At 37.0% G+C, this 12,900-nt stretch overlaps 1 protein-coding gene across 38 annotated transcripts in view; it reads left to right on the top strand.

The window, feature by feature from the left end:
* NRXN1 (neurexin 1) overlaps nt 1–12,900 on the top strand; it is a 964,391-nt gene that overhangs the window by 849,596 nt on the left and 101,895 nt on the right. For all 38 annotated transcript variants that reach the window (XM_084900752.1, XM_084900751.1, XM_084900742.1 and 35 more), the window contains one exon: nt 735–1,054. In XM_084900752.1, coding sequence (XP_084756878.1) covers nt 735–1,054 — 320 coding nt within the window. The remainder of the gene's footprint in view (nt 1–734; nt 1,055–12,900) is intronic.

Genomic DNA, 12,900 nt, shown 5'->3' with positions numbered 1-12,900 from the left:
AATGAGCCATAATTTCTCCATCGGTTTGTGTATCATTCTTGAAGCCGCTTTTTACATCTGAAGCTATTTTTTCATTCTATTTTGTTTTAATAGACTTGCTGAAAGCCAATCAGAAAAATAATTTTGTAAGTTTTTTGTCTCTGACATGCTCAGTGTAAACCATGCATTTCTTTTCAATGTGATTACCGAACAAATAGAACAATTCAATAACAATGGACTATTGCCTTAAAAAAAAAATAAACATTTCTAAAGAATAGCATATAGATACCTGTGGCCATTAAGGAATTATGAAATTTTTACCAGAAATTTAAAATTAGATATCAGCTGCTATGGATTAGTTTCTACCAGTGGTAATTTTAGAAGGACAAATACTTGAAATGTTAGATATATCACATTTTTTAATTAAACAGTTTACACTTAAGAGACCAACAGCATAAATCTTGAGGTAAAAGGGTAAGGGACCCACTAATAATTGATTGACAATACGTATCTTTGATTGGTCTTTTAGCAAAAGCACTACATTTACAATGAGTTGAGAATTTTACAAGTATTTGCCAATGATTATGCATTTCATGGACACCTCATTTATCAGCAATGAATTATGAGTCAAATGCCTCTCTTATAGTTTATTGCTCTCATTATCCACCCCATGAAAGATCTGTTTTTTATCATCCTTTGTAGAATGTAGAGTTCACAATCAACATTTTTGCATGTATGTAATATTATTTTTACAGGGCGTCAGCTCACAATCTTCAATAGCCAAGCAACCATAATAATTGGCGGGAAAGAGCAGGGCCAGCCCTTCCAGGGCCAGCTCTCTGGGCTTTACTACAATGGCTTGAAAGTTCTGAATATGGCAGCTGAAAATGATGCCAACATCGCCATAGTGGGAAATGTGAGACTGGTTGGTGAAGTGCCTTCCTCTATGACAACTGAGTCGACAGCCACTGCCATGCAGTCAGAGATGTCCACGTCCATTATGGAGACCACCACGACCCTGGCCACTAGCACAGCCAGAAGAGGAAAGCCCCCTACGAAAGAGCCCATTAGCCAGGTAAGTGCGGATTTCATTCCTTCGTGGTGGACCTGCGGTTATGAAAGGGGGAGTTTTCTTGAAATGTGATTGTTTCTGATCTCCGGCATTACGGTTTTCTTTGAGTCTTGTTTAATACAGTGCACTCAGCTTAACTATGAAATGTGTATACACTGTTGATGTGGGATTTGGACTCTTATAGATTGCTTTGTATTGGTTTGTTCACTGCTTGCTGATAGTCTTGATTCAGTGACATTAGTCTAGCTCAGGCGGAGAGGGTTATCTGCTAATTACATAGGATTTTCGCTTTTTAAGTTAAATGAACAAGTTAGTTGAATGTGGTGAAAGGCCTTATTTGTTCAAGCATGGTATTTCATCAAAATAAAATGAATGCAAATTTGAAAATTTTAGAAATTACCCACAAAAGGTCTATTGTATTGGAAGTCATAAAGCTTTGAGTTGGTAGGTATGTGGCTCTATGGTGAACAATAGGTATACTCTCTTACTGTCTATAAGAAATGCATACTGTTAGTTACCTGAGGAAAAAGACCCAACATATGGTACTTAAAATCTGGCTTGGACTAACATATTTCGTATGATACGTGGCTAACTGCCTTCATCTAGACTGCACTTAAGTGAGTTTAGTGCTCAAGTTTGTGTCTACACTTTTTGAAAAACATTTTAAATGTTGAATTTGTACAACAGGGAAGTATATTAAAACTCAATCAAGGCATACTTCTTGATTGCCTAACAAGTATCAGGCATTGATTTAGGTATTGCATTGCACCATGGAAGAATAAGAAAACAAGTGAACTACCTATCTCACAGAGCTTAAATTTTATGAAAAGCTATTAGAATGCTGTTGAAATGCTATTACATTCTGATTGACATGTATTACTTTGTCAGTAATCTGTTGTTGTTAGATTGTGTGTTCTCCTTGGTCCAAAATAGATTGTTTCCTTTTGTTTTTAAGAGTGTCTTCAGTAGGTGCCATATAAAGCTTTTCCAAATACATTATTTCTCTAGAAACCCATATTCTAAAGACCTGAGAATGATCAAAATTATTTTTAAATTGTTTTTATTTCATGTGTTTGAAACGGACAAGTGTCAGAATTAGAGAATAAAAGAAAGCAAAGTCTGTTGTATCAGCATCCTATTTACTATTAATTTATTTTTACAAGAGAAAGAAGAAAATAGATTCTGAATTTTATTTTGAAGGAAAAGGTGGAGGGAAAGAATAGAGGAAGAGAAAATGTCCTAAGAGAGATGATAAAAAATTGTATTGTAAATTCTTAACTGTTGTGATGAATATATGTGTCCGCCTTCCCACCTCTCTCTCTCTCTCTCTTTCTCTCTCTCTCTCTCTGCATTTGGCCACAAAGTAAAATGGACAGACTAAGAGGATCTTTATCAATATATATTTATTGATCACCCTCCATGTGAAATACACTGGTTTGGCACTAACGTAGCAATAACAAACAAAGAACCTGCCCTTATGGAATAACACATTTTAGTAAGCATGTGGCTTAAAGAGTATTTTGTTGATTTTTTTCTATCTTGTTTGGGTTTATAAGATTGTTGATAATAACATTTAGCACCTTGGATAAACACTTGTGACTTTAGATTTATTCTTGCTCAGCAGCTCCATTTGATAATCTTTTCCAATATCTCACTGGTGATTAGTTACTGTGGTTGTTGGTTTAATGTTTATTTAACAACTAGAGGCCCAATGCACGAAATTCATATAAGAGTAGGCCTTCCTCCCCCTGCTGCGGGTACCAGCTTCCCTCTGGCACCCAGAACCCAGGCTTCCCTCACAGCCCCAGCTTCATCCTGAAGGACATCTGGTTTAATTAGCATATTATGCTTTTATCGTTATAGATAAGCAAGTTAAGGTGAATCATATATAGAATAAATGAAGCATAGAACAATTGATAGACTATTTTATTCAAGTAAAATCCTATACCTATATAATAAAAGGCCAGTGACCATAATGGTGTAACAACCAGAACAACTGATTGACAAGTCGCTATGAGGTGCATTGACCACCTCTCAATTTCTTCCCCCAGCCCGCAGGCTTCGATTGCTAGATGGCAAACAGGGAACCATGGGGAACTAGGGTCAGCAGCAGCGGGACAGGACTGGGGACTAGCAAGCGGGCGGAAGATGGCCCTAATCGAAGTCTAGGCCCAGGGACCCTACCTGCACACTATTTCATGCACTGGGCCTCTAGTAATTCAGAAGAGGGCATTCTAGGGTAATCAGAGTTGAAACATTCTCATTAATAAAGTTAGAAAGAACCGGATATATTTCTTAGTAGTTTTGTTTCATCATTAAATTACAGTTGCCTAAGTTCCTAGGTAAACCAGATGTATCTCAAAATAAAAAGAAAAATGATCAGCTTTGTTTTGTGTATTTTATCAATTAGTAACTGCTGTATATTAAGAAATTATGTTTTAAGAAAATATAGCTATTTTATTTGCAAGCTGAGTACCTACAAATGAAGAAATAAAAATTAATGTATTTTATAATATTAATAAATATAAAAGGAAAACAGTTAACTGCTCATTAATTGCCAATTAAAAAAGCCTCTTTATTATAAGTTATAACATGTTTAAAGATAGCAGTGCTTTATAGAGGTAAATGATCTAATCAGTTAGTAATTACTTGGTTCATTTGAGGAGGTATTGACTTCAATAAAAGATTACTAGTTTCATTAAAAAATAGAGATATTACATTTTTAGGTTTTTTAACAGACCAAATATAGCAATTATATAATTTGGATTAATATGTTACAGATATTCAATTATAGAAACAATATTTTAAAGTTAGACTAATAGTTTTTAAAATTGTATTTTTATAATGATCTGTATGTGATTACAGGTAATGCCTGTATATGGGAGGGACTCAAATAAAAGAAAGGAAGTTTTTGTGAATTTTCTTAATCACCCAATTGATTTTTAAATCACTCTGCGATTACAAAGATAATTAATACATGTAGATTTTCAATCTATCTTTCTTAGAACTGTCAAAATCTTGGAAATTTAAGTGATTTATAATGCTAATTGCAGGACTATAACCTTTGTCCCAATTTTGCAGGTTAGATGAAGCAGCTTCCTTTAAACTCTGTCTGTGGTACAAACCATCTCTATGCGCTTTTATCAACTGCCTTACTGCATTGTGTGCCAGCAAGGGTCATTTTATTTTCAAATACCACCCTGGACTGTTTTCTCAATCAAAGTGCATTTTCCTCAGTGATAACACTGAACCACTTTAGCTTCAATGGCACTGTACCTCGGGGTGATTGCATGTTTTAGAACTATGGAAACAGATTTTTGGTCAAGCAGAATTAAATTGGATTCATTTCAAATAGATGAGATGAGGTGGATTTTTTGGCCATCCTGCAGGGCAGGCAGTAGAGGAGAAACGTGTTTTTGGTTTTCACAGAGTCACAGAACATAAAATAGTATTCATCAAAATGTCATCTCAAAAGATCTTGTTTATTTACATTGCCACTTAAAAGTAAAAAATCTTAAAAAAGAAAAGTTTTTCCTCTTTGATTAGTGAACAATTTTCAGACTGATATTTACTTTAGAAAAACATTGTGCCTATGAAGAACTAGAGTACATTTTCCAACTCTTGTGGTTAAATGGCTTTTTAAATGTGAGTATAACAATATTAATACCTTTTATATGGATTATATAAACTTCATAAAATTTGTTTTACTTAGAAGACTAAACATATAAATGTTTCCATAGGACATGCTCATCTCAAAAAACCAGAAATTTCCTATAATGCTAATCTCAGAAAGCGATGATCTGCAAATATTTGATAGTATAAAGATTTTCAGGATGCTAAGAGCTTCCTGGGATAGGGGCAGGAATTTCATGCAGTATTTCTGGCGGTTAAATAATCCCCCCACTTCTGTGTAATTTGGCAATGTCTTATGGGTATATAGGTAGCTTAACATAAATAAGTAAATGTGAACCACTATGCAAAGAGCAATATTCAGTGCTGTTGGTCACCAGTCTGCAAAGAAAGGAGAGTGGAACCCTGTGATTTCTTTTAAGATCAAGATGGTGACATATATTCTGGTGGAGGCTTTGAATCACATCTGGTGATCTTTTAGGTGCTTTCCTTTAAGCATAGTTTACAAGCTATATGCCTATTGAAGGGAATATGGCTTCATTGTAATGCCTGTTACTTCAAGGGAGTGCAGTGTGATGGAAGGAGCACAGTGAATCAGGAAACCTGATTTCTGCTTTCAGCACAATCATTACCTTGTTGTGTAACTTGGACAAGTTGCTTAATTAACCTCGCTGTACTTTGGCCTGCTACCTGGTTACAAGTGGAATGAAATAGAAATCCCTTGAATTACACTGAGCTCTAAAATTTCATTGTCTCTAGCAGTGAGGCACTTAGGTCTTCTAATGATTATTTAACAAAGCACAGATTTCATCCTTGACTTTTACACAGCATGGTCATGCCTCTGAGTTGGCCTGTATCACCCTCGTGTACCTGCTGTCCCAGTGTAATTATTATTCATAGTACCCATTTTTTACTCTTAAAAGCTCCCATTTTAGTTTAGAAATTATATTGCAATCTTCTTGAACAACATATATAAATCCATCTTTGCAAGAAAATCATGCTTCATAAGAATAATACAGAGTGAAGCCCTATCTTTACATTCCAAGCAGAAACTGGTATCTTAACCTTGTTTCAGGACTTGATAGGGTTTTTCATCTCATTTCAAAAATCTTAAGGAAGGAGAGAGAAGAAGGCTTTGGAAGAGTCTGGCTTTTGACTGGAGGGACTCTGTTTGCAATGGTCAATAAGAGATTAAATTATGGAGTGGAGCAGAATCAGAAAAGATGAGTGAAATGTATAGGAACAAGTCTATGGTTCCAGTTAGGTTTTTTTTTTCTTTCTTTCTTTCTTTCTCCTCCTACCCCACCCTCCAGAGTATAGTTAGCAAATCTACTCAAGAAAAGGAAATGTTGGGTATTTAAAAGAATTGCTAGGTTGTCAGAGAGATGTATTTTTCACATATGCAATGTCCAATAGAAGTCAATGGCATTTTATTCTTGTGAAATGTCCCACAGAGAAACTCAACTAGTATTCAAGCAAGAGCATTTGTATATATTGGGCACCACTATTGCCTCATGGCAGATTTCAATATACTCATGAAAAATTAATACCATTTGCTTAAAAAAATGTAAATAGAGTGCACAGATATTTCCACAAAAAAATATTCAAAATTAACAAAATACATTTTGTAACTTCAAAGAATAAATATTTTATTTTTTATTAAAAATATTAATGAGCCTTAGCAGTGGCTTCATTATTAAAAATAATCGCATCACTTATAATTATGTATGTCCTCATAACCATTCTGCATTTGAAAATACTGATGACATGAATAATTAATTTTATTTTGCCGAGTCCAATCATTCTGCTGAATTCACTTACATTAATGCACATTTTTAAGAGCAGATTTTAGTGCATATTGGAAAGAAAAACATTTGGGAATAAATTTTAAAATATATAGAAAGGCATATTATCTTGAAACTAATGGTGCTGGGTAAGAAAAGTATAATTCATTGTCATTTTACATGTAGATAAGCAAGAAGGTATTTCCCCCTCATTGATGATAAACAAAAGGACCAAAATAAATACATTTTAGAGAGTTTATTTTAAGAAAATTCTCCTGCTTAGTATATTTTCCTTGAAGTCTAGAGGTTTCACTAGATGTATTCACTGTTGGTAGATAAAACCTTGGTTTTGAGACATCTTTGGACAAGGATGGTTCCATACAAATATATTCATCCACCCATCCATCTATTCATTCCCTTAGAACATGTTTGCTCAGAACTTACTATCTACTGGTTAATGTTCTATTCACTGGAAATACAGTGTTGAACAAAATTACTCTGCTGCATAAAGCTTACTTTCTGTTGGAAAAGATGGACAATACAAGTCAAAACCAGAAGGATACTGGGGATGTCAAATGCAGTAGGAAAAAAGCAGAGAGGAGAGGGGGCCTGAGTGCGGGGATGGTCATGAAATGAGAATCCTTTTTGAATAGACATGCACAATTCTCTGACCCAACAGGATTGTAGCCGGTGTGGATAGTGCTGGTGGCAACTAACTGCTATATCTGGGAACTAGAAAGCAGGGGGAAACACAAAAGTGGCAATAAGATTGATTGATTTGTTTTGTTTTGTTTTTAAGGAAGAACACTCTCAGCCTAGTGCTGGAGCCTGGTCTGAGTGATTGGAGTGTGGGTTTCCCTAGGAAGGCGCACAGGGCACAGTTGGAGCCCGCGGTGTGCTATTGGCTTCAGGTGTATGGTAGCAGTAAGGGTGGTTCCTGTGGGAGAGGCAGGCTGGGGGTGGGCTGGGATACACTGAGCATCAGGAGCAGCTCAGAGAATGTGGGGATCAGGCCTAGGTGGTGCCACTGAGACCTCTCTTCCCGGAGGCAGCCCATCTCTCAGGAGGAGTTCTGTGGGCCAGCAGAGGAGTCCAGGAGTGTGAAATATCTGGATATACCTGAGTTACATACTTTTATGAAAAGACTCCGCTCATGCTACCTATCACGCAAACCCCAATCCTTGTGAGTGCCTCCCCCCAATCCTCGCCCAGTCACAATGAGAAGGAACTTCACCCCAGGGGCCCAGCCACGTACAGGGACATGGGATCTGGCCCAAAGGCTGTGTAGGAGCATGACTGCCGGAGGCCAGAACGGAGGAATGAACTGCAAACCCCTGGTGTCCATAGGGCCACCCCAAACTCCTGGGTGGTTGTATGGACACAAGACACTAATGAGTGTTTGGCTAGTTATATCAGACTTATAATCACATTTCAGGGTACATATGTGTGTGGGGAAAAGATGCAGTATAGCCTGGTATTCTTATTCTTATTCTACACATGAGAAAATTGGAGAATGAAAGAACCTACCCAAGGCTATGCAGCCAGGTTCTTTTCAGAGTCCTTGGAGGCAATCTGGTCCTCTGCCCTTAAACATGGCCTGCTTAGAATCTTGCCCCTTATCTTCTCTTAATAACTAGCTCCATGTGACCTTCACTCAGGCATCAGATTGCTCTTTCCAAAATGCAAATATGGTCATGGCATTCCCTTTTTCAGCACATTCGGGTAGTGAAAGGGAAGGGCAGCTTCCTTGGGTGATCGTCTTGGTCCATCCTTCAGAGCTGACCTCCTGTCTGCCTCACTAGAAGGTCTAGCTCCATTCCTTTCCCTGATCTGATGAAGTCATTACAGCGACCCCTACTAGAGACCCTGCCATTTCACACCTAGGTCCTCTGCAGGGAAAGGCCTTTCTTCACTTATGTTCCGGAAGCTGAAATCTAAAGAGGCAACACTGTCACGGGGTGTTGAGGCAGTGAGTATGATGGTCAGGGCCATTGACTCCAGTAGCCAGAAGGCCTACCTACATCTCAGCCTTCCTTTTCCAACGTGCTGTCTGCGGGACCCTAGGCAAATTACATAGCCTCTCAATATCTTTGTTTCCTCCCTATAAAATGGAAATTAGGGCTTCATCAACCATTGTGATGATTAAGTTAGTCAATGGCACTATGTGAACTATATAAAATTACCGCTACTTAACAACTCTTTATTACAAAAAAAAAAAAAGAGAGGAAATTGTATACAGTTCATTCTAACATATAAAGAAGTGTCTGACACATGTAACCATTATCGTAATAATGGTTTTGTGCAAAAAGCATTCCTCGGGTACAAAGTATAAATTAAAGCATTTTTTACCTTTAAAGCTGTTTTCTCTGCCCTTGAAGAAATAGCTCTGAATTGATGTTTCTAAATCAAAGCTTCCATTGTGTGGCACATAAGGAGCTGAATTCTCTATTGAATGAGGTGTTCTCCATAGGAAGGCAGCAATATTCCCCTCGGACATGCCTGTGGGAGGGGGAGGCGGGAAGAAGATGACTCAAGGGGAGTGTTGTCATTGGCATTTAGTGGGGCAGAGCCACGGACATTAAATCCACTGCCCAATGACCCCCATGCCCGGCATTATTTTACTCAACTTCCCACCCCCATTGCGGCCAATCTAAAGCGACTATTGACTGAGCAGTTCAGAAATTTCCTTTCCCTCTTTCCCAGCAGCTGTTCTCAAAAGCTAATTCACAGTATGGTACCGCTTCTTACAACTATGCCTCCTTATCACTGTCCTTGATAACATGTTTTCATTAAGGAGCTTAACATTTTATGATATAACTCATTTTTCAACACGGGTATTGAGAGCATCAAATACTCCCAGCTGTGAGTTGGACTAAATTGGGTTTGTGATTCTTGTAATCTCTTTTGCCATAAGCTTTATTAACATTGGAGAAATACAATGACTTAAGACTTTGTGACTAATTAATATGTGGCAGTAATTTCAGTGATTTTCTTAGATAGGCTGGTGAGCATGGCACCTTCTTGATATTTCTAGTCTCAGCTGTAGGACAAAGTAATATATTTTTATTTTCTTGTCTTAGTGTTGACCAGCACTATGAATGATATGTGTTGTGAAATTACAGTTATTAAATACATAGGAATGTTTGTATTATATCTACTGATTTATTCCTCAGTTACATGTAATAATCTTCTTTAAGGGAGAGAAGTAAACAAGTCATTTCAGAATTTTAGAAAAAGATAATTTTGTGTATATGGGTGCTAACAATGCTTGCTTTTTTTTCTTTCATGATAAATGTAAACCAGTAAGCTAATAAGTCAAGATTAAATCTCTATGATAATTTCTTACATTTTCATCACCTAAAATGTATATTAGATTTTGTTATCTGTTGGCATTACTGAAAATTTCATATATATATATATATATATATATATATATATATATATATATGTAATTAGAAAAGAAGATTTAGCTAATTAATCTGCATTTATAAAACACCAAATAGTTTTCACTGAATTCTCATCATCAGTATTCTCGTAATGTAAGATTCCAAGCAGCCAAATAGCATTAGTGTTAATCAATGATTTCTCCTGTAAGCATTCTAAATGAAATTGCACAAAATATAAGCAGTGCATGTATATCTGTGTGTATCTTTTCATCCATGGCATATGTCCCCTGTAAATACATGATGCAGCTACATAAAATTACAAGTTAGCCCATACTTTTTTTTGTGTGTACCTAACATATAAAATGCACTTTTCTCGGTATTATATTCTTTAGGATAAGGGTGAGGTATCTAGTTAGAGGATTTAGAGTTTTAAAACAAGAACCATTTCTCAGATATTTAGATGATCAGTGAATCCATACATAAATTATGAAGGTCCTTAAATCAACAATAGCAAAGCTTTTGTACATCACAGATGTATAGTCTGTTATTATCAGCATCACTGACAAAATTGAAACTCGGAAACTAATTTAAAGGAAGGAGGATATTTTGGTCCCTTTTTAATAACAAGCATATTGAAGCAACACATTTTTATTATTTCACATGTCCCGAGTGTTGACAATGTGCTAGACACTACCCTGATTCTGGAATTACCCACATTCTGTGCAAAGCTTCTTCTAAAACAGATGTTATCCGGACTATAGATTTGATAGGTTAGAGGGTGGCTTCAGCCCCCTTTCTACTCTTTTAGGATTTTCCTAGTCAGGCAAGATCTGGGGACTCCCTGGAAGCCATAAGAGAAGAGTGGGGGGAGAGAAGCTGAATCATCTTCATCCTTACATAGAAAGAAGACCGGCCACTGAGGAAGCCTCCATACCATTTGTTACATGTCTGGACATCAGGGTTGGACTATTGCATGGAGTAAAATATGAGCCAATATAATAGGAAACTTATTTTTTTTAATTTATATTTATTATTGAAAGTATTTCACATGTCCTCTTTTTGTTTTCCCATTGACCCCCTCCACCCTGCACTTAGTTTGGGGAGCATCTCCAAAACTTGCATAGGCACAGGTCTTAGTATTGCTGGAGAATTAAACTGTCCGATCACTCATGGGAGTGAGGGTGGCGGTTCTTGGGGTGCTGCTGAAAGAAGCATTTTCAGAAGCCCCCATGGGAAGATGGTATATGGAAGATTTTATTGGCATGTAGTTATATTTTTCTGGTTCCAATGTCCCACTTCCCCCAAGCTAGTCCTGAAAGCGGGGCAGCTGGGAGTTCAGCAGAGTCTGAAACAAGGCCAGTGTCCAGAGCTTCGCTCCACGTTGTCACTAAGCGCTATTCAGCATTCAGGCCAAGTTAAAGCCTATTAGTCCATGTGCAGAGGCCAACATGGCTGTGCAGGAGTGTGCCTCTGCGACAGGAGCCTCAGGAGCCAGGGCCCTAGAGCCAAGAGAGAGTGGCTCCTTTGTCTAGAGGTATATATACTATTTAGATTTTCCACATGTGCAGTAGCCAAGCCCGTTCTAGCAAATTATCTATTTCTTGGCAAGCATTTTCCCACATCACTCAGACCTCACTGGATATGCTTCTAAACTGTCTTTGTCTAGTCCCTTTCCGCATCAATCAGCAGGCAATAGACTTGGAGTCTGTTAAATGCAGCCTTTTTTGTTTTGGTTTGTTTTTTTTTTTTTTTTTTTTTTTTTTTTTGTTTTTTTTTTTAGCAAAGCTGTGTAAATGGCGTATCATTTGGTCTTTCACTCCTTTCCTATTAAACAATAATCAGGTTTTTACAAGGCTTCATTAGTATAGCATCTGGAACATAACAGGTGGTCACTTTTTCTTTGCTTAGTATCCCTGTCCCCTCTCTGCCACCATTTTTTTTCTCTCCTTTCTCTCCCGTTTATTTTTCTTTCTTCCTTTATGCATTAGTCCCTATTCTAGGTATTGCAGATTTACACAGTATGGCCCAAATCTTAAATAAGAGCAGTGGGCCTGAATTTGGCCATTGGCATTCAAGGACAAGATAACAAATATATTTGACTATGGATTCCCCAAAGTACTAGCAGGCTAACCATACGAAGGGTCTATCTGCTATACCATGTTATGCTAGCTATTCTGAGATCTTCACTATATAGCCCAGCATTGAAAACTTGGCAGTAAAACTTTGACCTTGGAACACTTAAGGGAAATGTATTTTCATATTTCTTACACCTCTTACATTACCTCAACAGCAGTTATCCCTAAATGTGTATCAGAAGCCTGTATGCACAGCTAGAATACTGTGTTGATACTTGTGTCCACAGAACCAAAGGGAATATCAATTTATTTCAAAAACATATATATAAAATGTTCACATCACACTGAAGGGAAATCCTCTGATTCTAATGTCCATATTTCAGAAACTAAAAGGATTCATCAAGGTTCTTTCAAATTTTGTGGTGACATTTCTATAATTGACATTTTCATGCTCAGCAGCAACTGGCCATTAAAAGTAATAAATCCAGACAGAGTCAACTTGTAACCCACAATAACAAGTAAGACATCACAGGGCAGCCAGATGACCCACTTGCTCTGTTTTGAACTGATAGCTTTCTTCTGTCCAAAGTAAGGATTTTTTTTTTTTTTATAGTTTCAGATAGAAGTTTTATTACATATAGAAGTTTTATTACATTTGTAAGTGGAATTGTCCATGTTTTATTCAGTTGCCTCATTTTCTTATATACTCTCGTCAGTCTGTCTTTGCATTCTTTATTAGTTGGGAATTTGATTCAGAAAAGGGAAAAAAGGAGAGAATTTAAAGCACCTAGTCTGAAATTTGTCATTGTTATGGCAGCGATAATTAACTACTCATATTCCCTAAACAAAAATGCAACATTCCACTTTTGTATGTTGCCTCTGCCAGATGTGTTCCTGGTTCCTCCTTTTTTCCTGTGCTGCAACTCTACCCATGATCTTATCAATCATTAACTCAACATTTGTCAAGCTCAAAA

Source organism: Pipistrellus hanaki (assembly GCF_964339955.1).
Source record: "Pipistrellus hanaki genome assembly, chromosome: 12".
NCBI lineage: Eukaryota > Metazoa > Chordata > Mammalia > Chiroptera > Vespertilionidae > Pipistrellus > Pipistrellus hanaki.
The sequence above is the reverse complement of the archived record's forward strand: the minus strand, read 5'-3'. Positions and strand labels throughout refer to the sequence as shown.